At 50.3% G+C, this 27,858-nt stretch overlaps 1 protein-coding gene across 2 annotated transcripts in view; it reads left to right on the forward strand.

Annotated features, from left to right (window-relative positions):
- Positions 1-231: 231 nt before the first annotated feature.
- Positions 232-27,858, forward strand: part of LOC110261771 (uncharacterized) — a 91,727-nt gene continuing 64,100 nt past the window's right edge. Inside the window, exons 1-2 of one of the 2 annotated variants that reach the window (XR_014809557.1) lie at positions 731-833; positions 27,299-27,425. Coding sequence is in view for 1 of the 2 variants with exons in the window: in XM_084967349.1 (XP_084823475.1) it covers positions 752-833 (82 nt within the window). In the remaining variant the exon portion in view is untranslated. Of the gene's footprint in view, positions 834-27,298; positions 27,426-27,858 lie in introns of those variants that run through there. The other variant, XM_084967349.1, reaches the window with a different exon arrangement.

Genomic DNA, 27,858 nt, shown 5'->3' on the forward strand with positions numbered 1-27,858 from the left:
GAGGCAGCACTGCGCATGTGCCAGACGGGACCGTGGGGCCCGAGAACCCTGGGTCAGGGAAACGCGAAATGTTGCCCCCGGGGTCCTTTGCGAAGCAAGAAATCCTGCAATAAGTAAAACCTGGCGTCCAGCAGCGTGAGTAGTTCATGTGGCCTGACTGAGGATTGGCCAATCAGCTTCCAAGTTTGAAATTCCCCTAACTCCTTCAATTTCGTCGGGGGCGCTGGATCAGGGGGTAGACCTGAGAGCCTGGGCTCCTGCGTTCTTGCCGGCCAACCCCGCGATAAGCCTCTTTCTCATCTCAAAAGCCTGTGCTCTCTCTGGTCCTGGCTTTCAGGCAAGGCAGGCTGGGAGCCTTTGCTCCATCACGGAAGGCGGTAAATGCTCGGATTCCATCCTGGGTATGTTAAAAACAAAAACAAAACAGACTTCCGGATGAACAAAGACGATGCTATTGATTCCGGTCTAAAGACACAGGTTGTACGCCTGTCGTTTCTTTGGTGCGTCTCAAAAAGACCGAGTGACCCAGAAGCACATTTTCCTTGTATCTCATGGGCGCCGAAAGCTGAAAGGAGCTGAAGGAGAATGTCACCATTGTGTCGCGCTACAGAACGAGACGGATGCGGCGGGCTCTGATGGTTTTGGGCTCTTGGGAGAACCAGCCCAGGAGGCCGTGCCCGTGCTGCTGGCTCACACCCGTGGGGGAGCCCCTCTATCCCGGCCACTCCGACTCCCGCGGCTGCAGAAACTCATGGCTTGCTTGGTGGGAATAACCGATACCCCTGTGGGGCTGGAAGCGTGGAAGAGAAAGAGGAGGCCAAAGGAGACGACAGGTAAGAGGTCTTTATCAGGCTCCAAGGAAGCGATTTTTAGGTAACGCTTCCCACCACAGCCTGGCTCTGGGGATGGGACCCACTGGGCACTCCCTTTGATGTGCTTCCCATTTGCCTCCGAGCCACGGGGAACGTGTCCAGACTCTTGGAACAGTTGGGCTAATTTGACGTCATTGCGTGGTTAAGTGCTGAGTGCAATTGGCAGGAATGTGGAATTTGCTTTTTACAAATGGGGAAAAAAGGCGTTCCCGTTGTGGCTCAGCAGAAACGAATCTGACGCGTATCCATGAGGATACAGGTTTGATCCCTGGCCTCACTCAGTGGGTTAAGGATCCGGCGCTGCCGTGAGCTGTGTCGTAGGTCCCAGATGTGGCTCGGATCTGGCGTGGCTGTGGCCAGTGGATACAGCTCTGAGTCGACCCCTAGCCTGGGAACCTCTGCAGGGGGCGAGTGCAGCCCTAAAAAGACAAAACAAAAACAAAAAAACAAAAACAACCCTCAAAAAACCAAAGCACGTGATTTGGGAGCAGCAGACGTAATTGAGCTGCTCTTCTCTGCCCGGGCTCCACAATGAAAGAGAAGTGGTGGCCCAGACAGGGGTTTTTAAGACCGAGAGTAGAAGGGGAGGTTGCTGTTCAGAAAAGGTGCCCCGAGCCTGCTCAGGGAGAGCTTCCAAACACCTGCCTCGGCAAAACACTTGAAGACAGACCTTCTCCTTCTCTCGGTTCACCTGATCTTTCATGAAACTCATGCCCACCCCCGCCCGCCCATGTGATCTTCGTGAGGCTTAGCGCCTGGCACGAGGGTGCTCTTGGGAGGCACGGAAGTTGGGGCTGTACTTTGTAAAGTTCTCTTTTTTTTGAACTTGTGGTAAAATGTGAAATGTTCTGTTTCAACCATTTTTGAGGGAACGGTTCAATGACATTAAATACGTTCACATTCCTGAGCAACCGCCACCACCATCCGTCCCCAGAAGGGTTTTCATCAAGACGGAAACTCTTTATAACTCCCCCCGCCCCCCTGCCCTCAGCCCCTGACCAGCATCCTTCTCCCTCTGTCTCCATGAACTTGATGACTCTGGGGCCCTAATGTACGTGGCATCACACAGCGTTTATCCTCATCTGGCTCCTTTGGCAGAATGTCCTCAGGGTCTCTCCGTGTGGGAGCCTATGTCAGAATTCCTTTCCTTTCTGGGGACAGGTCAGACCCCACTACGTGTGTGCATGGTATTTTGGGCTCTGCTTTTGAGCTGGCCCTTAGGATCTACTGTCTCTTATAAGCCACAAGGGGGCAAAACACCTGAAAGACTCACACTTTTAATCGAGTCGCCCTGGCCTGTGGGCAGAGTATCCAGCATAATTAATGCCTATTATTCACATAGATCTGTCAAGGCTGACACAGGCTCCCTGGCGCCCCAAGGTCAATGTTGGGAGAAGGTGATTGTTGCTGTGGGTGGGGGTAGGGAGGTGGGGTAACCTGGTTCTAGTCAGAGATCATTGCTAAACTGATTGATGAAATAATTCATTCACCCAACAGATAACTCTTGCCACACCTATCCTGTGTCAGGCAGCTTGATAATGACCAAGGCCACGAGGCAGGTACTTGCTTCCATGAGTTTCTTACTCTTTTAAATTTTTTTTTTCACCCAAGAAAATCTTTTACAGTTTTAATGTGTAAAAATTATTTAGCCATGTAAGCCGTTTCTAAAGCTCTTATATCCATGAATTTGTTGCCATTCCCACTCTTTTTAAAATTTTATTGGAGGAGAGTAGTGTTGATTTCAGGTGTATTGCACAGGGATTCATTCATCCGTATGCATAGCTCAGATTCTTCTCCCTTATAGGCTATTCCCAGTACATTGAGTATAATTCCCCATGCTTTTCAGTAAGTAGGTCCTTGATGGAGTTTCTGATGGAGGATAAATTGACACATAATTTCCCAAATAAATATATACAATAAATACAACCTGCGAAAAGGACTAGGAAGGAAAGTTATAGAGGGGCTGGGGTGATGCAAGAAAGAACATGAACTTCTAATGAGATTTTTAAAATGAAAAACCAGGAGTTCTCTTGTGGCTCAGCTGTAAGGAGCCTGACGAGTAACCCTGAGGAGGCAGGTTCCATCCCTGGGTCTGGCTCAGTGGGTTAAGGATCCCAGGTTGCCCTGAGCTGTGGTTGTAGGTCACAGAGGCAGCTTGGATCTGGTGTTGCTAAGGCATAGTTCGGGTGGGGTAACTTCCATATGCTGCAGGTGCAGCCCCTAAAAAGACCAACCCTTGCCCCCCCAAAAAATCCCCCACCATTCGTTGGATTTCTGACTGCTGGACTTTGCTCTGCCAACATCAAAACCTCCTGGTGTGAAAGGGTGCTAGAGGGCAGCAGAAATTGCCAGCTGCAATAAGCCAAAGGGGGACCATTAATCTAGGTAAGAAGTGAGTGTCCATGAAGCAGCTGAGCGGTTCTGCCCCATCGCCCAGTGAAACCTGATTCCACCTCCTGCAGAAACAGTACCCAGAACCCCAGAGAGAGCTCCAAACTGTAGAGTGATGGGAGAGAGGCTGTGGCCGGCGGGGGAGGGGAAGAAGACGGTGTCTCCACCAGGTGACCAACGAGGCTGTCGAGCAGGACAGTGGAGGGGGAGGCTGAGCCCGACAGATGCCACCACTGAGAGGCTGGGTGGGAGATGGGGGCCAGGAAGGGGGAAGAGGGGCCAGAGACCAAGGCAGAAAGCCAGGGGCTGTGACTAAGGCAGAAGAGGGTGCGCCAGGAGGAAGGATCCGTGTGCAGGTGGATCACTGGGTAATGCCCGCAGTGGGCACTGGACGCTGTCATTGATCTGGCAAAATGGAGGTGATAGTTCCCTTGCCGCCAGCAGTTTGAGTGGAGTCAGGTACTCCAGCTGATGATGCCCCTTGAACTGCCATCAATCCACCCTGGTTGGCGGAGGTATCCAGTGACGCCCGGGTCCCGATCGCCGCCGTGAACTGGAGTTGAATTAGCCCCTGGGATGCAGGATGTGACTCCGCCCTCCACGCGCCTGGAGTTTGTCGCCTCCCTGGAGTCTAGCTTTTTTCTCTTCTCTGTCGGATGACAAAGCTGAAATCTTGAGATTAAAAGGTCTATCCGGGGCGAGAAAGTCCAAAGGGCTGCCCAGCGCAGTCTGCTGCCGTGGACGTGACCCCCACCCGCTCCCGGGACTGGCTGCCTGTGGCCCTCACCTTCCCCCGCAGCTTCTACCAGGCCTGTGAGCTTTGAGTTGAGGAAGGTGGCTGATTCTGGGGGAGCCATTTGAAGGCTGCTTTGGGGGTGGGGGCTGGGGGGCGTCCCCTGAAGTGTGTCTTCATCTCCAAGGCAGAGTGTGAGAAAAAGGTTAATCCTTTTTTAGTTGGTATCAATATTTTTAGTAGTTTCGTGTGTGTGTGTATTGTCTTCTTTTAAAAACATGAATTATGGAGTTCCTATCCTGGCTCAGTGGGAACGAATCTGACTTGTGAGGACACAGGTTCGATCCCTGGCCTCTCTCAGTGGGTGAAGGATCCGGCGTTGCCGTGAGCTGTGGTGTAGGTCATAGATGTGGCTCAGATCCCGCGTGGCTGTGGTGCAGGCTGGTGGCTACAGCTCCCATTCGACCCCTCGCCTGGGAACCTCCATAGGCCGCAGGTGCGGCCCTTAAAAGACAAAAGACAAAAAACTTAAAATCAATCAGTCAATCCCGTGAATTACTGTTCACCAGGTTGTAAAGCTGACTCTGGCGGGATGAGTTTTGTGATATTTGTTTCCCTTCCTGGGACCTTCTCTTCTTCAAGTAGCTGCAGGTTACTGGGTGGAAGGTAGACATTCGCTCCAAGATGTTTTCTTCTGCTTTTTATTCACAACAAGGTTTATCCACAAACCTTCCTGGGGGAGCTCTCCAGGTGCCAGTTCTCAGAGCAGAACAGGGTGCAGGCTGTCGGCCCTTGTCAAACACCTCGGTGCCCCAAGAATTTCATAGGCATATGTGGGCACCTGACATTTGGGACTGCTTAGGCCAGCAGGGCCTCCTGTCATCAACCCTCCAAGATTGGCATTAAAAAAAAAAAAAATCCTAGCGGATCTCCCGCATAGCCAAGTGACCCGAGGACCGGTCACGCGCTGTCCCAGAGGGGCTGGTGATCAACGACTGCAGGAGCCATCCCAGCGCCTTTTCACTTCCCTGCAGACGGGAGGTAAATCCGGACAAAGGATTGAGGTCACGTTCCCCTCCAGCCCCAAGAGTGAGGGCACCAAGTCAAAATTAACTTGATCTAGAGAAAAATGTGAAAATCTGTGTACTCTGGTGTACTTGAATTTGCGATCTGGGAAGAGTCATTCCCAGCTCACATTATGTTAATTTGCAGACGTCAAAGTACAATCAGCTCCTGATTTTGTGGTCCGTGGAAAAAGGGTAGCACAGAGCAGTGGAACCGACTGTCACCCCAAACCGCTTTTCCTCCCCCCCTTTTTTTTTTTGCTTTTTAGGGCAGTACCCGCAGCATAGGGAGATTCCCAGGCTAGGAGTCTAATTGGAGCTACCGCTGCCAGCCTACACCACAGCCACCGTGACACCAGATCTGAGCCGTGTCTGCAACCTACACCACCGCTCATGGCAACACCGGATCCTTAACCCACTGAGCGAGGCCAGGATTGAACCTGCAACCTCATGGTTCCTGGTCAGATTCGTTTCCGCTGCATCATGACAGGAACTCCTATTTTTTTATTTATTTATTTTGTGGGGGGGTTGATTTTTACTAAACAATGGCAAGATCTATTTCTCCTTTCTCTCCTTCCTCTTGTTAGTTAAAAATCATACACAGCTGCGATGGAAAAGTTAGGCTGTTTCCTATAAAGTTAAATATACATCAGCCAGTGATCCAGTATATACTCCTAGGTGTTTACCCCAAAGAAATGACAACACGTGTCCACACAAAGGCTGGTACTTGACGTCTCATAGCAGCTTTATTCGTAATAGACAAAAGCTGGAAACAATTTAAACGTACGATGGACAGACGGAACCCAAATTTGGTAAAGCCATACAATGCAAGACCACGCAGCTAACTGAACCAGTGAATTATTGATAGAAGCAACCACGTGGGTGAAGTTCAAGAGTATACTGCTCAGTGAGAGCAGCTTAGATGCAAGAGTGCAAACCGTATGAAATTCTCTAAATGTGAAACCACCGTGATAGAAAGAGTGCCTGCCAGGGTGGGGGCAGGGATCGACGGCAAGGGGCAGGAAGGTGCTTTGGGGAGTGTTGGAAATGGCCCGGGGCCATGACCATGGCGATTGGCAGAGTGACCATACGTTTGTCAAAACATCCAACCGTATATTTCAAATGCGTGAATTTTATTGTATGGAAATCTTATCTCAAAAAAGCTGACAATAATCACGAGAAAGGAAAGAATGAAGGTGAAAGTCATGAAGGTATTGAAAAGGCAGTTCCTGGGAGTTCCCGTTGTAGCTCAATGGGTTAAGGACTCAACAATGTCTCTTCGAGGATGGGGGTTTGATCCCTGGCATTGCTCCGTGGGTTAAGGATCTGGTGTTGCCTTGAGCAGTGGTGTAGGTCACAGATGCAGCTCAGATCTGGCATGGCCGTGGCTGTGGTGTAGGCCGGCAGCTGCAGTTCCAATTGGACCCCTAGCCTGGGAAACGCCATATGCCGTGGGTGCAGCCCTCAAAAAAAAAGAAAAAAAGAAAAACTAGTTCCTGGATGCTTGTGTGTAAAGGATCCCTCAGGTTGCTGATGCCAGTTTTTATTTACTGCTCCACTCCTCCCCCCACCCCAGTGCCCTCCCACCTTCTCCAGCATCCCTTCTTCTGTCACTGGTGAGGAGCCACTGTCTGGGTCCAACACTCCTGGCTGGTGTCGGGTCCAACAGGCACCAGGGAGAGCCCTTTCCTGTGGGTCCGCCACGCTCTTCCTTCTGTGTCCACCTTTCACTCTCACAGCTTTATTGCTGCCCTTGGGCAACGATTCTCACGTGTGCCTTCAGTCTGGGTTCTCAGACTAGAGACCAGAGAACCAGACCCCTGGGAAAGGACCCCTTCCATATGCTTCAGGTGTGGTCCTAAAAAGCAAAAATAAACCAGAGAGGGACAGGTGGAGGGAGGGAAGAAGGGAGGGGCTGTTTACTTTAAGGGATTGGCTCCTAAGATTGTTGGGGCTGGCAGTTCTGAAAACTTCTGGGCGGGGTGGCAGGCTGGGGGTTAAGAATTGATGCAGTTTTGAGTCTGAAGGCTGGAACTTAGGTGGCGTTTCCATGCTGCCATTTAGCAGCAGCCTTTCTCCTTTTCTGCAGGGACCTCACTCTTTGCTCTTAAGGCGTCAACTGATTGGATGAGGCCCACCCATATTGCGGAGGGTAATCTGATTTAAACGTAAATCGCATCTAAAAAAACAGGAGTGGTGTGGCTCAGCAATTACAAACCCGACTGGTAACCATGAGGATGCGGGTTTGATCCCTGGCCTTGCTCAGGGGGTTAAGGATCCAACATTGCCATGTGCTGTGGTGTAGGTCGCAGACGTGGCTCAGATCTTGCGTGGCTGTGGCTGTGGTGTAGGCTGGCAGCTGCAGCTCTGATTCAACCCCTAGCCTGGAAACTTCCACATGCTTCAGGTGTGGTCCTAAAAAGCAAAAATAAATACATAAATAAAAAAAAACATACAAACAAAAACCCCCAAAAATCTTTATAGCAACATCTTAGCTGGTGTTTGACCGAACAATTGCATAGTCTAGCCAGGCTGACCCATCAAACCAAACATCACAAATGGATACACGTCTCCATTAGCATCTTCCTATTTAAAGGCATTAAAAGTCTGGCTTTGGACGCCAGCTCTGTTACTTTGGGAAAGTTCCTTGTCTCTGTGGGCCCCCATTTCCCCAGCATAAGCCAGGAACAGCGGCAGTATTGTCACATAAGGATTAAATGAGTTAAAGTCGTGCATTTTAAGAGCCTGGAAGAGCACTCCACACATATAACCTAGTTGCTTTATGCCAGGCACTATTCTAAATTTTACCTATATGAACTAATTTTCAAGAAAAATTTCTCTTCCTCTTAAAATTACATTTATCAGTTAGGAAACTCCCCAATCATGGCCGGTGAATGACTTGAATCAAGGAAGGTGGGGGAAAACCGTATGTTTGAAGCAGATTGGACAGGGTAGAGAAATGGGTTTGGAGATCCTTTAAGCATTGTCACTCCTGTGCTGCGGGTTCGATCCCTGGCTTGTGCCCCCACCCCCAAATGCTATGGGCCAGGCCAAAAAAAAAAACCCAAAAAGCGTTTCAAATTCAAACGTTCAAAAAAAAAAAACCCCAAGGTTTGTTCCTACTCTCTTCCTCACCGACATTTCCAAGTCTTATTTTTTAATTTAAAAAACGCCCTTCTGGAGTTCCCGTCATGGCGCAGTGGTTGCCCAATCCGACTGGGAACCATGAGGTTGCGGGTTCGATCCTTGGCCTTGCTCAGTGGGTTAACTATCCGGCGTTGCTGTGAGCTGTGGTGTAGGTTGCAGACGCGGCTCGGATCCCGCGTTGCTGTGGCTCTGGCGTAGGCCGGTGGCTACAGCTCCGATTCGACCCCTGGCCTGGGAACCTCCATGTGCCGCGGGAGTGGCCCAAGAAATAGCAACAACAACAACAAAAGACAAAAGACAAAAAGACAAAAAAAAAAACAAAAACGCCCTTCTTGCTCAGTGATCTTCTTGTTTTGCTGCTTATTTAACATGTAGGGGAAAAGCCTTAGATTTTTCTTTTTTGGGGCGTGTATAAAAAAGCATCTTTTCACACATTATATTTAAACATACGTTTGTGGGCTGGTGGAAGCCCAGTCACCACCCGTCACAATTCCACCGGATAATGTATTCCAGGATCTAAGCAAATGACTTACAAACTTTTGGTAAACAACCCGTCTCAAATTTGCTGACTGTCTGTTTTCAATACAGACATATGACAGCGTGGTTAAGGACCAGGGCTTTGGAGCTTGCGGGCAGCTGCGAGGACCAGCCTGGGCATCTGCAGGGGTGGCTTCGTGGGCAAATTGCTTAAGCTGCCAAAGCGTCTGTTCTACGACTTGTTCATGAAGATAACAAACACTACCCATAGATTTGTTGTGCGGATGAATATGAAATTTCCTAGCAAACACAAAGTGCTCAAGGAATTCCCATCGTGGCACAGTGGAAACGAATCTGACTGGGATCCATGAGGATGCAGGTTTGATCCCTGGCCTCGCTCAGTGGCTTAAGGATCCAGTATTGCCGAGATCTCTGGTGTAGATCGCAGATGCAGCTCGGTTCTGGTGTTGCTGTGGCTGTGGTGTGGGCCAACAGCTACAGCTCGGTTTTGACTCCTAATCTGGGAACCTCCATATGCTCTGGGTGTGGCCCTAAAACAGAGCAAAAAAAAAAAGTGCTCAATTATTCTACTCTAGAGATTATAATATGTATAACATTGCACTTGTTTGATATGCAATATCCTTATACCTTGCTTTCAAGTGGGAAAAGTGGACAGCAGTATTAATAATCCTCTTCTGGAGTTCCCATTGCGGCCCAGCTGGTTAAGAACCCGAAATAGTCTCCGCAAGGTTGTGAGTTTGATCCCTGGCCTCGCCCAGTGGGTTAAGGATCTGGTGTTGCCATGAGCTGTGGTGAAGTTCACAGATGCAGCTCAGATCTGGTGTGGCTGTGGCGAAGGCTAACAGCTCCAGCTCTGATTCGACCCCTAGCCTGGAAACTTCCATATGCTGCAGGTGCAGCCATAAAAAGAAGCCCCCCCTCCCCCAAAAAAAATCCTCTTTCAAACATTCTAGGGATATGCACGTATCCACATTTCTCCAAAGAGTATTTGTTTCCATTCAACGACTTCCCCTAACTCACTCTCGTCTGGCTCCAAGCACCACTGAAGTTAACTGTGGTTCGTGCATCACGAAACCCAAAGGACACTTTGCATCTAAAGTTGGTGGCTCGCTGCGCCATGTCTGACTCTATCAAGCCCACTGTGATGGGCTGAACTGTGCCCCTTTAACTTCATATATTGAAGCACTAACCCTTGGTGCTTTGGATTGCACCTGTTACTTATTTGGAGTCAAGAACTTTTAAGAGGTAATTAAGTTAAAATGAGGTTAGGAAGGCGAGCCCTACCCCAGTGTGGCTGGTGTTTGGATGAGAAGAGGAGATTAGGATATGGACACACACAGAGGGGAGACCTTGTAAAGACTCAGGGGTAAGGGGGTTGTCTGCAAGCCGGGGAGCGAGGCCTCAGATGAAACCAGCTCTGCCAACCTTTTGTTTTGTTTTTAGGGCCACAGCCGCAGCATATGGAGGTTCCCAGGCTAGGGGTTGAATCACAGCTATAGTTGCCCGGCCTACACCACAGCCACAGCAATGCAGGATCCGAGCTGCATTTGCAACCTATATCACAGCTCACGGCATCGCCGGATCCTTAACCCACTGAACAAGCTGGGGATCGAACCTGCAACCTCGAAGTTCCTAGTCGGCTGCGTTTCCGCTTCGCCACGACAGGAACTCCCTGAAGAGAATTTCTGTCCTTTGTCCATCCTTACATCTTGATGATTCTCAGTGTCACTGTCCTTTCTCATTCCTTAGCTTCTGCCCAGATGATGTCACTTACTCTCAGGTTTTAACTACGTCGACAGTAACTGATTCTCATGTATTTAGACTCTGTTCTCTTGTAATTCATGGCTTCAGCCTGGCCCTCTCGGGCCTCCTGGGGATGTGTAAAATTGCCTCTCCTCAACACCTTCCACGTGTTTCCAACTCCCACGTCCAAAGCTGTGGTCATACCTTCCCTCGAAATTGGCTCTGCCTCCCTTGAGTCCTGGTCCTCTGCGCCCAGTTCCCGTAGCGTCCTCCTGTTCGTCCACGTGGACACCTGAGAGCCAGGGTCCCCGTCCCCTTCCTGCTACCTAGCGCCTCCTAACTGGTAAGCCCCGTCCTTTCCAGTTTCCCGCCTCTGGACCTGGCTGCAAGCATCTCCTGCCACCTCCACCCACTCGCTTTTTTGGCCCTCAGCCTCCTTCTCAAATCAGTTCCCATCTGTAGTTGCCTGGGTAACTGCTCGGACTCCCTCCCCCCAGCTCTTTAAGAGTCTGATCAGGTATCACCTCCTCCAGAAAGCCGTGTGGACCTACTTAGGGCGCTTTTAGACAGGGAAGGACTGAGTGAGAAGGTGCTATTTAAGGAGAGGCTGGAGAGAGTTCCCAGGTGGCCTAGCAGTTAAGGATCTTGTGTGGTCACTGCCGTGGTGCAGGTTGGATCCTGCCCCCCCCCCCCCCCAAAAGAAGAGGCTGGAAGAGGACTGAGGAGGCCACCGGTTAAAAACAAACAAGAAAGAAAACCCCAAATTGAAAATTGACTGCAGGAGCTCCTGTCATGTCTCAGCAATAACACATCGGACTAGTAACCATGAGGATGCGGGTTTGATCCCTGGCCTCACTCAGTGGGTTAAGGATCTGGTGTCATGAGTTGTGGTGCAGGTGGCAGATGCGGCTCAGATCCCCTGTTGCTGTGGCTGTGGTGTAGGCCGGCAGCTGCAGCTCTGATTCAGCCCCTAGTCTGGGTACTTCCATAGGCTGCACATGTGGCCCAGAAAAGCAAGAAATAAAATCGACTTCAGCTTTTGCCATTTTCCTAGAGGTGAACCTTGAGAGGGTGTTGGGTTTATACAAAGCTGTCTACTGCCACCTTATGGCAAAAAGTGGAAAAGAAACTCCCAGGCAATAAAATTCTGCTGTAGCTTCTAAAAGGCCCATCGTCTTGGCCTTTGGGCTGGAGGATTTATCCTGGTTTGGACCCAAGAACACCACCTCTTAGGCGCCACAACGACCCCCTCACTCACCCAGAGCCCTTGTGGGGAAGAGCGCCCTCTGTCTGGCACGTCTCTCTCTATGAACCCATTCTCTTCAGCAATCAAATCTGCTGATTAATCGCCCAACTTAACAAAGCCAAAAACCCCCAATAACATAACGTCGGCTCTCTCTCTAGTTACCACCTGTTTCTATGTTCTCCTTCGTGGCACACCTCTTTGAAAGGGTTTTTCTTTTTTTTCTTTTTTTGAGTCAGCCTTTATTTACGTTTAATTTTTTTATTACCATATGGTTGATTTGCAATGTTGTGCTGATTTCTGCTCTGCAGCAAAGGGACCCGGTCGTACATATACACACACACTCCCTTTTTTATTTTTCATCATGGTCTGTCCCAGGAGACTGGGTGGAGTTCCGTGTGCACTACAGCGGGACCTCTTTGCTCATCCATTCTAAGTGGAAGCATTTGCATCTACCAACCCCGTGCATCCCACTCCCTCCCCCTGCCCCTTGGCAACCGCGAGTCTGTTCTCAGACTGTGAGTCGAAAAGTTTTCTATACCAGCTGCCCTCACTTCTCTTTTCTCGTTGTCTCTTGGGCTGACTCCCAACCAGGCTTTTGCCTCTAATACCGCCCCCCCCCAACTGCTGGGTCAAGGCCACAAATGACTTCCACTCTCCAGACCCAGTGGCCACGTCTCAGTCCTCCTCTGGACCCAAGTGTAGCTGACAGGGTTGCTGAGTCCCTTCTTGAAATAATTCCCACCCTTCTGGGACCCCAGGCTCCCTGGTTCTCCCTTCTCTGCCACAGGCCACTCCCCCCCATGGCACTGCTGTGCCCCCTTTAATCTCCCAACTCTAAAACTCTGGGACGTCAGGTGCATGGCTCATGCTTCCCTCCCTCCCCATCTCCCCCCTCCCGAGGCCGTCTCATCCGTCCCTCTGCTGTCAGTACCGCTCACAAGCTCATCCCTCCAGTCTTTCCTCCTGAATCCTGGACGTGACCTTACCCTGCGTGTCTAATCGGCACCTGCAATCAAACGTAATTCAAATCAAACGTTTGGTTCTTCCCGACTCCCCGTCCCAACCAGCCCTCCTCTGGGTTTCCTCATCTCGGCACATTGCTCCATCCTTCTTCCAATGGTTCATCCTTCACTCTTTGTCTCACGTTCACGTCCGGCTCACGGGTCAGTCCTGATGACTTTAATCTAGCCGCTCACCCATTCTCACCATCGCCACCCCTGTCAGCCTGGTCCAAGCCAACGTCACCCTCAGACTATTGGAAAAACTTCTTCTAAGTCTCCGTACTGAACACCTGGCCCCCTCTAAGGCTTATTTGTCTATGTAGGAGCCAGGGGCCAGCGTAGTCCTTTTAAAATGGAAGCAGGAATAAGAAAGAAGCAAGACTCTGTTCCTGCTCTGCTCACAACCCTGCAGTGTCTCTACCTATCACACAGTGAATTAAATTACAAAGGTCTCATATCAGGGTCCTGCCTCTAATCCATCCCCTCCCCTCCCAATCACTGCGGTCCTCACTCACCCTGCTCCAGCCTCCTCAAGGCCGGGTCCCCCCCAGTGCCCTCCCTACTCCTTCCTCCTGCAAAGCCTTCCTTATGTCATCCCGTTCCCTCCTCAAAAGTCATCAATCAGACACTGCGCTTGTCCCTCCCACCCCGCCTCTGACATCGGCCAGAGCGTAGCTTATGAGAAGCTAAGTTTCCCAAGAGCAGAGGGCTTGGTTATTTCCTCCTGCTGCATCCCCAGTGCCTGACACACAGTAGGTGTGCAGTAACTCTTTGTGGGAGGAACGAAGGAGGACCATGGTCCAAGGTCATCTAAGTTTGAAAGATGGAATATGATCTGGTCTCTCTAACTCATCTACTCTGCTTGAATAAAGCCATGGCAACAGTATCCTTACTCAATCATTTATGTATTTAACATCTTGAGGGACTTTTTTCAAAGCAATTTAAGGTTCACAGCAAAATTGAGAAGGTTCAGAGATTCCCCCTACACCCCTGCCCCCCGGTGGCAATGCCTTCCCCATCCCCCACTAGAGATGAACCCATGTTGACAGTTCATCGTCACCCAGCGTCCGTTGTCCACACTGGGGACACTGCATTCTAAAGGACTGAACTAATGGACAGATCTTCTTCGACTACAGTGGGGTTATGTCCCAATAAATCCATTATAAGTTGACAATATAGCAAGGAGTTCCCGCTGTGGCACAGTGGGTTAAGAGTCTGACTGCAGCAGCTTGGGTTGCAATCTCCGGTCTGGCACAGTGGATTAAAGGATCCAGCTGCGGCAGATGTCACAGCTGGGGCTCGGGTTCTCTCCCTGGCCTGGGAACTTCCATATGCTGTGGCTGCAGCCATTAAAAAAATAACAATAAAAATAAATAAAATACAGTGAGATGAAAATGCGCTTAAGACACCTAACCTACCCAACGCCACAGCTTAGACCTGCTTACCTTAAATGTGCTCAGAATATGTATGTTAGCCTCCCGTTGGGCTACATAATCTACCACGAAGCTTACCCTCTAACAAAGCGTTGAATAGCTCCTGTAGTGTAGCGGGTACTGTACTGAAAGTGAAAGACAGGATGGTTGTCCGGGTTCAGAATGGTGGTGAGTGCATTGGCTTGGGTGTCCACCCTCGTGATGCCGTGGCTGACCAGGAGCTGCCGCCGCCCAGCCTACGGAGGAGGCTTGCACTGCATACCCCTTACCTGGAAAAGAGCAAACTTCAAAATTGGAAGAGTGGCGTCTACTGAATGTGTCTTGCTTTCGAGCCTTTGTAAAGTTGAAAACCTGTGTCGAACTTCCCCAAGTCAGGGACTGTCTGTATGATGACATGTATGCATCATTACAGAGCATGTTTCCCTGGCTAAAATGCCTCTTCTCTGCTTATGCATCCTTTCTCTGTAACCCTTAGCAACCACTGACCCTTTAGCTGTCCCCAGAGTTGTTCTTTTTCCAATATGTTATAGCACTGACATTACACAATATGTGGTCATTTCAGCTTGGCTTCTTTCACTTAGCAATGGGCATTTAAGGTCCTTCTGCATCTGTTCACGGCTCGATAACTCAATTCTTTTTGGTCCTGAAGGATATTCCATTACGTGGATGTATCATAATTTATCCATTCCCTTTGGATAAATATCTTGGTTGAAAGGATATCTTGGTTGCATCCAAGTTTGGGCAATTATGAATAAAGCTGCTCTAAACATCCATATGCATGTTTTTATGTAGACATGAGTTTTCAACATCTGTGGGTGAGTCTCAGGGAGCACGATTGCCGGATCGTGTAGTAAGCCTGTGGTTAGTTTGTAGGAGACTCCTCAGCTGTCTTTCAAGGTGGCTGGACCACTTTGCATCCCCAGCAGCCGTGAAGGAGGGTTCCTGCTGCTCCACATCCGCACCAGCATTCGGTGATGCCGGTGATCTGGACTCTGGCTGCTCTAATAGGTGTGCGGGGCTGTCCCACTGTTGTTAGAATTTGCGCTTCCCTGCTGACATGCTATGCCGAGCATCTTTTCAAGTGTTTATTTGCTGTCTCTGTCTCTTCTTTGGTGAGGTGGCCGTTCAGGTCTTTGGCCCATTTTTTAGTTGTTACTCATGTTAAGATGTAATCAGTTTTTAGTTTAGGGTTTTTGTTTTGTTTTGTTTTTACCCTCCCCCCCTGCCGTGGAGAGAAGCCACCATTGCTAGTTATTTTTCTGCCTTGGAGGGGTGGGGCAAGCCTTCGAGGTGACTTGATGGAGGCAAGAGATCTCTCTGGTCACCAGAGCATAGGAAGATAAAGAATTTCCCATGAGGAAAGAAATGGAAACTCCAACCTTTTCCCTATGGAGGGTGAATGCTATTTGGATCCTTACGGATTGAGAAGGTTCCTATGGAGTCAGGTCAACAGACAGCTCCTCCAAGGCCTTCCCCAGGCCACTGGCCACAGGAGGACAGGGACCTGGACCAGGTAGGGTGTTATGGGGGTAAAGATAGTCCCGAGGTAGTGTTGGGTGGGGGCGCCTGTCTGCTGGGTGTGGGGTGCCGGTTTGCAGTGGGACCGTGGGGGTGCGGACTGGTTGTGGGTGTGAGGCTTCCTGGGTAGAGATAATCTTTGCAAAGTCAGATTCTGCTTTGAGACTCGCTCCATCCCGAAACCCACAGGCGCATCAATGACGTCTCTGGATCAGACAAGTACTTAATTGTAGTCCTTGGGATACGCCCGTGGCCTCGCCAGGCAGCTACTTCTGGAGCAGCCGTGTTCTGGGAGTGACTGTGGTTTTCTTCAGCCCCAAGGGCATTTGTCTGGGTTTTTCCTCGTCTGGCTGGACGGGGACTAGCCTCACAGACACTGAGACACACAAAGGCTTTTGGACAATGCTGGGAGGTGGGCACGAGCCAGGTTCAATGGGAAGACTGCCAGGGATGCTGCCTTGCTTGTGCCTTGAGCCAGGGGGTGGCTCCTCCAGGTTATGGGACAGCCTGGGGTCTTCTACAGAAGCCACCAGGTGCTGCACTCCTGTGTACGCGTCTTCTGTCTGCCACGTGCCCCACTCTCTCCCCCGCGTCCCCATCACAGCCAGGGAAACCAGCGGGACTCATCCAGGTCTTTGGGGCCCTGGAGTGTGGCACAAGACCCCAGCCTGGAGTCGCTAGAAGTGTGTGACCCCAGGCGCCTCCTTCTAGCCCGTTCACGTCCCGCTTTCTTCAAATGACAGCCTCACCATCCCCGCCCTCCTCTCCAAAACCAACAGAGAGAAACCCCTGCCGCCAAAGCGGTTCCCTCATCAGCATCTGGCATGGTTCCAGCTGATCGGCATTGAGTGCTTACAGCTTAAGGCTGTCTTCACCGCGTTGCTTGCTAACCCGCTTCATTCCGGGTTTGTCCTGTTTTATGATGATGTAACTTGTCTGAGTTCACACAGTGAATTAGGCGCAGAACTGGGGCGTGAGCTCAGGCCCACTGACTCCCGAGGGCCCAGCACCTGTTACGGAGCCTGGCCGTCTAAGCCCAGAGGTGCTCAGTGAAAACGTTTCCTGTGAATCCGTGCAGGAGTGAAAGAGGCCTCAAGACACAAGGGGGTGGATGGAGTTCCGGCCCTGGGGCAGGGGGTTAAGAATCCACCTGAAGCGGCCCAGGTTTCTGCAGAGGCACAGGTTTGATCCCCGGCCCAGTGCAGTGAGTTAAGGATCCAGCATTGCCACAGCTGCAGCATAAGCATAAGCTGCAGCTGTGGCTCAGATTCCATCCCTGACCCAGGAACTTCCATAGGCTGTGGGTGCAGCCTTTAAACAGAGCAAAAAACAAGGGGGTTGAGCTCTAGCTTTATTTACTTTTTATTAAAAAAATCTTTTTTGGCTACACCCACAGCCTATGGAAGTTCCCAGGCCAGGGATTGAATCTGAGCTGCAACTTCGACCTACACCACAGCTGCAGCAACACAGATCCTTAACCCACTGTGCCTGGCCAGGAATTGAACCCTCGCTGCCTGCAGAGACAATGCTGGATCCTTAGCCTGCTCCGTCAAAGCGGAAACTCCAGAATTCTAACTTTAGATTACAGTGTGGGTCATCTCAATAGCAAACACAAAATGACCATGATTTGGGGGGCGGGAAGTGGTGAAACACAGTCAAGTGATATTTAAATTTTATTTTTCCAACACAAAAAATAGTACCAATGCCTTGAATCATATGCAGAAAATTCACACACGTATAAGGAAGGAAATAAAATCCATTAGGAAAATCAGTCAAAGCGTCCCTTTGAAAATTCAGGAATTCCTTGTTGGCCCAGAAGTTAAGGGTTTGGCGTTGTCACTGCTGTGGCGTGGGTTTGATCCCCAGGTAGGAACTTTGCAGGCTGTGGGCGAGGCCAAAAAAACCAGGGAAGACTTTGTTTTTCCAGAAGGTCCTTTACAGCTTTCACTGAATGAATTTCAGGTCCCTTTTGAAACTGACTGGGGTAAATGTGTAAGGTTGTGGGGGCCAAGTGGTGGGCCCTCTCCCCTCTTTAATTTAGAGAGAACAGACTTAAGTGGCCCAAGTGGAGTCTAAGCATTGATTTAATTAATGGCAACAAAGCAAGTGCCCACTGACCCTCAAAGAGGCTGGCCCTGAAAGGCCGGCTCAGAGGGTGGACGTGGCCTTCCACTTCCTGCCCCAGATTGAACCCGTGTGGACGCGGGAAGCCTGGGTCTGCTGCACCCCCCAGGTATCCATCAGGGTTCTCCAGAGACACGGAGCCAATAGGGTGAGAATCTATCTGTGTAGAGAGAGGCGTCGGAAGGGCTTGGCTCCCACCATGATGGAGGCTGGTGAGTCCCGGGTCTGCAGCAAGGAGCCGGGGTTGCAGCTCAAGTCCGAGGGTGCCTGCAGGTAGAATTCCTTTTTGCTCAGGGAGTTCCTGCTGTGGCTCAGTGGTTTACGAGCTTGACTGGTATCCCTGAGGATGCAGGTTCATATGCGGATTCCACCCCTAGCTTTGCTCAGTGGGTTAAGGGTCCGGCATGGCTAAAACCTATGGCATAGGTTGCAGGGGAGGCTCAGGTCCCGCCTTGCTGTGGCTGCAGCGTGGGCCGGCAGCTGCAGCTCCAATTCAACCCCTAGCCTGGGAACTTCCATATTGAGGGTGGGCAACCCTAAAATAGGAAGGAAAAAAAAAAAAAAAAGAATTCCTTTTTACTCAGGGGAGGTCAGGCTTTTGTTCCATGTGGAACTTTGATTAGATGCCTGCTCTATGGAGGGCAACCGGCTTTACTCAGACTCTCCTGATTTCAATGTTAATCTGATTTGCAAGGACCCTCACAGACACTTCCAGAATAACGTTTGACCAAATATTGGGGTACCGGGGCCCTGCCAGGCTGACATCACACCCATCTAGCCTCAGTCATCAAAGGAGGAGAACCCCTCCCCCCGGCCTTCCCCAGCACGGAACCTACTTGGCGGGGGAGGGGGGCTGCCCTGTGGCAGGGGCTGGAGAGCTCACTGGCCTTGAACTCAGCAGGTCTAAAGGAGGGAGAGGCAAAGGCCCAGCTGGACGGGGCAGCTGCTCCCTGGAAGGTATGATAGAGAAATGGGGGCGGATTCCATTTGGGGGGAGTTGTGTTTAAGGACAAAAGGCAAAATCAGGAACCAGGCTGCAGAGGGGCCCCGAAGCCTGGCTTCCCTTCCTCACGGTGAATCAGCTCCAGGAGATGGAGGTGAGATGGGAGGGCAGAGGCCACTCGGGCCTGGCAGGGTGGGTGCGTTTGCACGGCAGGTGGTGGCTGAAGGAGCGAAACTCTGGTGGTGAAGGTTGGGCGATGGCAGGAGGGCGGTCTGGGCCCTGGGCCTTGCCTGCGGAGCCACCGCAACCCGCTGCCCCCCGAGGAAGCACAGCTCTCTGAGCTCAGGCGACTCCAGATGTCTTTCCTCTGAATCAGGGGTCGGCAACCTTCTTCTGTAAAAGGCTGGAAGATAAATATTTTAGGTTTTGAGGGCTGTACAGTTTCTGTCTCAATGATGCTGCCGCTCAGCTCTCAGAGCACAAAGCAGCCCTGGGCGATGGATGCACCAGCATGGCTGGGCTCTGATTTCATTTTATTTATAGAAATAGAGGATTTGGTCCCTAGGCTGTCCCTTGCTGACCCTTGCTCTAGATCACAGGGTTTGCTATTTTTTGTCTTTCTTTCCTTTTGGCTGCACCCGCGGCATTTGGAAATTCCCAGTCTAGGGGCTGAATCAGAGCTGCAGCTGCCGGCCTACGCCAGAGCCATAGCAATACGGGATCTGAGCCACGTCTGTGACCTACACCCCAGCTCACGGCAATGCTGGATCCTTAACCCACTGAGCGAGGCCAGGGATCGAACCCACATCCTCATGGATCCTAGTTGGGGTCATCAACCACTGAGCCACGAAGGGAATTCCAGAATCTTTTCTTTCAATAACATCTTCAGTCACACCTGCAAGTAAACCTGATAAAAGCCATTGCCCCAGTCAAAGCTTGGGTAGGCGGCAGGCAGCCCAGCACCCAGTGCTTCTTGCGGTGGCTCCATGGAAACTTCCACGGGGCCTCCTGGGCCTCTGGAACCCAATGTGGACGCGCCACCAGCGTCACATGCTCGGGAACTACCCTCATGGCCTTTGCTGTAATGTTACCTGTCATTTCACAGTTCTCTCGAAAGACCCTAAGAGCGTGGATCTTTCATCGTTCTTGTCATTTTTTCATCTTTCTTCCCTCCCCACGGCTTCTGGCATGGTCAGAGGCTTGGACGCAGTCATTTTACAGAAAATGTTGGGGGCTTGGTCTAACACGCGTCAGTCCTGGCTCAAGACTGGCTGATGCTCAGCCGTGGAATTCTAGAGCCCCAAGAGGGTGGAGTTTCTCTTCTTCTGGCTCCACCCCGTCCGCCAGTGTCTCAGGTGTTCCTACAGCATTCACCTCTGAACTTTGCCTTGACCAGGGTTTTACTTTCTCGCAGGCATTCAGGTTGGTGTATCCCTGATGTTTTTGGAAAGAAGCATTCTCGGTGTCCGTGGGAATTATTGGGAGGAAGTAGGCTGGTGGTGTGTGTGTGATGGTGTGTGTGGTATGTGTGTGTGTGGTGTGCGTGTGATGGGGTGTGTGTGCGGTGGGGGTTAGGGAGAGGGTTGCTCAGCATGTGCTGTTCCTTCAATAGAAAAGAGAGTTTCTGCTGTGATGTAGGAAGTACAACCATCAAAGGTGCTGCGACGGTGACCTTTAGGTGTCAAGGAGACTGGACTACAGGATGCCCAGGTCGTGGATGAAACGATTCTTCTGGGTGTGTCTGGGAGGGGCCATTGCAGTCATGGACTGAGGAATGCAGACTGTCCCCCAGGGCAGGTGGGCGTCCCCCATGTCTGCTGGGGCCAGAATAGACCCCTCAGGTGGCGGAAAGGAGAAGTCAGTCTGTGCCTGACCGCAGGGCTGTGACACGGGTCTCCCCCTCCCCTTGGGCCGGGGCTCACACCCCTTAGAGCCAGACTGGACTCTGCCACTGGCGTTCCTGGGCCTCCAGTTGGCATGGAGCAGAGCCTGGGTCTTCTCAGCCTCCGTAATCATGAAACCGACCGCACTAACAGCCTGAACCCAGCCAGAACACAGATTGGGGATCAAACCTCATACCAGGATGCGAACCCAGCCTAAACCCAGATCGGGACTTGGGTTTAAATGAGATTTAAATGAGATTTAAATGAGAATTGCTCACCCGGTGTCTGGATGCACTGAGGTTCAGGTTCCTGTCTCTGCGCAGAAGGAATTCAGCGAGAGACCAAGGGATGGGCCGGAAATAGATTTATTAGGACGGGACGCTTGTGTGAGATGCAAGCGGGCAGGCACGGAAGCTCTGCCCCGAGGAGCCCGTGGGCTACGTTTTATCTTCCAAGGGGAGTGGGGGTCGGAGAAGCCGCCTCTTCCTTTTCGGGGGTAGCTGCTCCTCCTTGGTATCCAGGAAGGGGTGTATTCAAATCAGCTGAAGGGCAGTCCTCAAACCCCTGCCCTGCCCTGAACCTGAATGCACGCCTCATTCCCTGCCACCCCAACGACCTGAGGCCATTCTCGCACTTCCACTAGCCAAGCCAGCCTGCCTCGTGCTGATGGCTTTCTTGAGCAATTCATTAACTTGCGGTGGTCTCCCACTGACCCCAGAGTTCCCTCTCTGTCCATGGTCCTTTATTGGGACTTCTGCAACCACCTGTGCCAACTCCATGCTATCAATCACACAGCCCACTTCTCATAATACATATATTTATATTTAATATAAATACGATATCTATCATATTGGTCCTGTTTCTGTGGACACCCCCAGCTAGCACAGTGCCTTATTCATCATGCTCCATACACAGGGTCCACCCTCAATCCCGGGTGAATGGAAAGGAAAGGCAGGCTCGAGGAGCCCCCCTCTGCGAGGGTCATTATCTGAGTTCCCGCAGTTACAGAGTTGCGCAGAAAGCAAAAATGTACACATCGGGAAAATATGAACTAACAAACTGGCCACGAGAAAAAGCTTCTTCTGATCCAACATCTGTCCCAGATACCAACCATCTCTGCCTGGAGTCTGGCACTATAAACACTCGATGATATCTCACCAAAATAAACAGACCGCACAAGGACGATGAGGAATCTGGCCAGAGAGGTCGAAGGTTTCCTGACGGTGATGCGAGTGGTGGTGGCTCACTGCTCAGATCTCATGCAAAGCCCTCGGCAAATGAGGCTCTGGAGGTGCCAGCATCTTTAAAACGGGATGACTTAGACACCCAAGGGTTAAGAGAAACCTTGGGAGAATTGACGTGCAAACATTTTTGTAAAAACGTGCTGTAAAAGATGAAGGAGGCTATGTTACACAGTCATATAATTTTACCCAAAAAACAACCCCCTCTATAAAAGCCTGATTTCTTTCTTTCTTTCTCTCTCTCTTTCTCTCTCTCTCTTTCTTTCTCTCTTTTCTTTCTTTCTTTCTTTCTTTCTTTCTTTCTTTCTTTCTTTCTTTCTTTCTTTCTTTCTTTTCTTTCTTTCTTTCTTTCTTTCTTTCTTTCTTTGCTTTTTAGGGTTGCATTCATGGCATATGGAAGTTCCCAGGCTAGGGGTCTAATCAGAGCTGCAGCTGCCAGCCTACACCACAGCCACAGCAATGCTGGATCTAAGCCGCATCGGTAACCTACACCACAGCTCATGGCAACGCCAGATCCTTAACCCACTGAGTGAGGTCAGGGGTTAAACCTGCATCCTCATGGATACTAGTCGAGGTCGTTTCCTCTGTGCCACCACAGGAACTCCCCTGATTTATTTCTTATTCATTTTGAAAATTAGCTGAAGTTGCAAGTATAACGGAAATGTTGTTAGGTACAATATAAAAAACACTTTTTATTTAATTTCATTTTTTTTTCCAGATAAAATTTCAACCTAAACTTTTTTTTCCCCATTTTATTCTTGGTACCAATTATCCTCAGGCAATAAGGACCATTTTCTGTGGTGCTGGCATGGGAAAAACCTTCCTAAGCAAGATGCAAAATGCCAAAGAAAAAGACTGTTGGAACTGACCACCAAAAATGTGATACTTTTGCATGACAGACTAATAATAGACAACCAACTTACTGGGTGAAGATCTTTGTAACATATAATCACAAATGGCTAATAGCCATGATATCTAAAAAAGCAAATACAAATCAAGAAGAAGAAGCAACGTAAGCCAGTGGCAGAACAGGCACAAATTATGCCTGGTGGATTCCCAGAAGAAAAAAAGAAGGGTGAGCAGAGCTAACCCATTTGAGAAAGAATGCTCACCCTTAATGGTAACCAGCAAAATGCAAATAAGACATCAAAACACCACTTCCACCCACAGATTGCCAAAGTCTGAGATAGCAGTATTGGTTAACAGTAATAGCTGCTCAATATTGGTGCCTCTGAAAACAAATACACATTCTTACACATTTTCTCCCTTGTGGAGACACAGCTTAGTAGGGTTGAGCAAAATGAATATATGTGTGCCTTTTAATATAGCAATTCCACTTCTGGGAATAGAAATCTGTCCCATAGAAATACCCGGCGAACTGCCTACAAACTGTTTGCTAAAATGTTATCATTGCAAAATTGGAAATATTGTTCTTACTGTGAATAACAGCGGATATTTCCACAAGGCTTTCTGTGGGCTGGTACTTTTCTAAGCACCTTCCATAAACGGACTCACTTAATCCTCCCTGGCAGCGTGGTCCCTGCTTTTGCTATTCCCATCCTACAGATGAAGGGACTGAGACACACATGGGAAAGATGGAGTTTATTCGAGGTCTCAGGAGGCAGAATTGTGATGCGAGCTGACTCCAGGTGTTCTGGTGTGTGTCTGGGCTCTGCACCACTTCCTGTACAAGCTGCATCCAGTATGGAATGGCTTAAGGAAATCATAGGACGTCCTTATATGGGAAACCAAGACATAGTGTAAAATGAAATGAATCGGTGGCAGTGTAACCCCATTTAGGAAATATACAAACTCGGAGGGGGGTGGGGGGTGGCGTGTAAATTCACAGACGAGGACAAACTGGCAGAAACATGTAGACTCTTAGAATTTGCATCTGTTAAGGGACATGTTACTGGCGGCAGGTGGTGGGGAGGTTGCTGGTGTGGGGAGACTTTTCATTTGTACTCTCTAAGTCTTTGATTTCTTGATTTTGTAGAACATACGTATGTATGTATGTATGTATATCTTTTTAGGGCCACACCCATGGCATATGGAGGTTCCCAGGCTAGGGGTTGAATCCAAGCTGCAGCTGCCAGCCTACACCACAGCCACAGCAATGTGGGATCTGAGCCATGTCTGTGACCTACACCACAGCTGACGGCAACACCCAGATCCTTAACCCACTGGGTGGGGCCAGGGATCAAACCCGAAATCTCATGGATACTAGTTGGGTTCGTTACTGCTGAGCTATGATGAGAAGTCTGTAGAATACATTTATGATTTGTACATTTTTTTTTCTTTTTTGGATATCTCACAACATATGGAGTTCCTGGGTCAGGGATCAGATCCAAGCTGCAGCTGTGGCCTATACTGCAGCTGCTGCAGTGCCAGATCCTTTAACCCACTGTGCCGGGCTGGGGATCGAACCTGCATCCTAGTGCTGCAGCGACACCGCCAATTCCATTGTGCCCCAGCAGGAATGCCTATGACTTGAACAATTTTTACGTGTAGAAACCAGCCTCTGAGGGGCTGCAGGGACTTCGGACCCTGCCTGTGAGTCGCCAAGTTTGAGACGCAATGATTGTTAGCAGTGGGGAGGATGGCAGAGAAACCTCGCTGGTGGGGGAAGGGGCCCAAGGAGGAGCCGTGGGCTGGCAGCTTGCTCCCTTCCCTGGCTTCTCCCAGCCCGGGTCATGGGCACGAGAGAGAAAAATCAGGTTAGTTCTCACCTGTCACCTACTCACCATTATTTATGAAAGGCTTGCTCCTAATTGTAATTTTCTAACCAGTGGATTCTGCCACAGGGCTTGTTCTTGCAAATGCAGTGTTGGTTTGTTTGAATAAAGATACCCTGAGCTGGAGTTCTCCTCGTGGTGCAGCGGAAACGAATCTGGCTAGGAACCATGAGGTTGCGGGTTCAATCCCTGGCCTCGCTCAGCGGGTTAAGGATCTGGTGTTGCCGTGAGCTGTGGTATAGATCACAGATGTGGCTTGGATCGGGCATTGCTGTGGCTGTGGTGTAGGCCGGCAGCTATAGCCCCGATTGGACCCCTAACCTGGGAACTTCCATATGCCTCAGGTTCGGCCCTAAAAGGAGAAAAAGAAACAAACAAACAAAACCAATAGATACCCTGGGGAGAGGCGAGGCCAAACATGGGGGGGGGGGCGGCAGTGCGGGGGTACTGGGGCGGGGGCGGAGATTCGTATTAACAGCACCCCTGAACAGGGCAATGACACCTCAGTATAACTATGTTGCTAGGGACTGGCATGTCCAAAGTCACAAACAATCCCCTTTGCCTTAGAATTTGAAAGCTAAAGATACTCACTTTTCCAGAGTGACCAGACAGGTGACCGCTCCTGGTCCATGAGATGGTCTCCGATGTCACTAATTGGACTTCCAGGAAAGCTTCCTAAAGGAGCAGACACCGAGTGCCTGTTGGGGCTCAGCAGGATAAGAACCCGACATAGGATCCATGAGGATGCAGGTTCGATCCCTGGCCTCGCTCAGTGGCTTAAGGATTGGGCGTTGCTGTGGCTGTGGTGTAGGCCAGCAGCTGTGGCTCCAATTGGACCCCTAGCCTGGGAACTTCCACATGTTGTACGTGCGGCCCTAAAAAGAAAAAAATAAGGGAGCCGACTAGACTGGAATGGCCCATCAGGCTCGCTTCTGCCCCCTTGTTTCTGACCAGACCACAGATGTGATGCTAACAATACAGCTGCCGCCCTAGAACCACAAGGATGAAAGTCACACACTAGGTCAGTTTCCAGAGCTGAGGAGCAGATGACCACAAACCGGTGGCTGCAGAAATGTGTTCTCTCCCAGTCCTAGAGGCTAGAAGTTCAGAGTCAAGGTGTCGGCAGGGCCGTGCTCCCTCTGAAGGCCCCAGGGAAGGATCGGGTGCTGCCAGCCATCCTTCACATCCCCTGGCTTGTCAGAGCATCTGCCCACTTCTGCCTCTATTGTCACACGGCGTCCTTCTCTTCTGATAAGGGAACCTGTCACATTGGATTTAGGGCCCCCCCTGTTCCAGGATGGCCTCCTCTTGATGACATCGGCAAAGATCCTATTTCCAAATAAGGTCACACCCACAGTCCCCCGGGGCTGGGACATGGACTTGCGTCATAAAACACACTAAGGGTAGGGAATAGGAAGGTGGAAGCCCCTGAGAGCTTCGAGGAACAACTCCCAGTCCCGAACAGCCTGCCCACGCCTTACTGTCATGAGAGTCTAATAACTCCCCCAACCCCCAACCCTTTTAAAACATTTTATGGCTGCACCTGCAGCATATGGAGGTTCCTGGGCCAGGGGTTGAATCAGAGCTACAGCTATAGCAATGCCACATCCTTTAGCCCACCGCGCCAAGTGGGGATGGAACACGTACTTCGGCAGCGACCTGAGCAGCTGCAGTTGGATTCCCAACCCACTATGCCATGCTGGGAACTCCATAAGTTCCCTTTTAATTTAAGCACCTTTTTAGGATTTATTTTGGCTCTAGCCAAACATATTCCTAACTCACACATGCCTATCTATTCCTATCTATTCATTTCTGTGTGCATCCATCCATCCATCCATCCATCTTATCAACCAAGTTTGGGGAGGTACCTTTGTACTCCAGACGGGGACCTGGCTGATGTCTTATTCAGAGCAGAGTCTGGCACACCCAGAACACTCAATAATTATTTGTTAAGTGCGTGTCTGGAAGGCAGATTCCCTGCTTTCGTGGAACCTAGAGTTTAGAGGATACGGACAACGATGGACAATGAACGTGCAGAGATGGACTGTGTGATGGGTTTTGGCCCCGGCTCTGACTTGGGGCTTGAGGGAGCTTTCCTGGCGCCAAAGGTGGTGGGAGAACGGATGGGCGCTGAAGAGAGTGTGAGGAAGAAACGGAGAAAAAAATTCATGACGACTGATCCGTGGAAGGGAGAGAGAGGGGGAGAGAAAGAGACACTCTGTGTGTGTGTGTGTGTGTGTGGCCATCTACAGACATGAGGCTACAGACATGAGCACAAGCACATGCAATCATCTTTAGGATTTGCACCCGTGTGTGCAAAGATGCAGAAAGTGGAAGATGACTTTATCTTCCGGGAGAGGGTCTGTCAGTGGCATGTCTTTTTTTTTTTCTTTTTAGGGCCGCACCTGTGACATATGGAAGTTCCCAGACTAGGGGTCGAATCAGAGCTGCCGCTGCCAGTCGATGCCACAGCCACAGACATGCCAGATCCAAGCTGCATCACAGCTTGTGGCAACACCAGATCCTTAACCCACTGAGCGAGGCCCAGGCTCAAACTCACATCCTCACGGATGCTGTGTTGGTTTTTTTTTTTTTGCCAGCTGAGCCACAACGGGAAATTTGTCATTTAATTTTTAAGTTTCCGGGCTGATGTGACAACAGGCACAAGGCCTAGCAGGGGGAAAGGGACCTTAAGATGCTAACGTTGCTTTCTTCTATCGCTACAGATCCCACTCTGGTAAACTCCCAGTTCTCGGGTCAGTAGAGGGCGAATGCTCGGTTCCGTCTTTCCCGCAGCCTGTGTTCACACTCAAGGGATGTTTCCAGCAGGTCTTGCCTTTACACATCATCCACGTGCAGCTGTGTTTTCTGGATGAGGCCGTGGGGAGCCGGTTTATGCCAGATGCTCCCGCCTGACACCCAGAGTCTCGCCTTCTGTCTTGTTTGCCAAGAGAACAGGCAAAGGCAGCTTTCACGTCCAGGGACCTCTTTTCCTGCCTCCCTAACACTAGCCTTCTAAAAAATTCATCAAGAAATCAAAATAAAATCAATGCCTTGCACGCCGTACGGGCTAAAAAATGGAACTAAAATTTAAATGACCTACAATTGCACGTCTTGGGGAAGTCACTGGCACCATTCCGAGGGGGAGTCAGAAGCAGCTTGGGTTTTACCTGAGTCTGATGGCTGTTCTTGTCCAGTGGGGAGTCCCTAAAAGAAGCCATATTCTTTTTTGTCTTTTTGGGGCTGCATCAGCGGCATATGCAGGTCCCAGGCTAGGGGTCGAATT

The sequence above is a fragment of the Sus scrofa genome, chromosome 7 (genome assembly GCF_054392235.1).
Source record: "Sus scrofa isolate SSC_HxYL_T2T_F1_AM1 chromosome 7, Sscrofa_HxYL_maternal_Yorkshire_Landrace_v2.0, whole genome shotgun sequence".
Taxonomy (NCBI): domain Eukaryota; kingdom Metazoa; phylum Chordata; class Mammalia; order Artiodactyla; family Suidae; genus Sus; species Sus scrofa.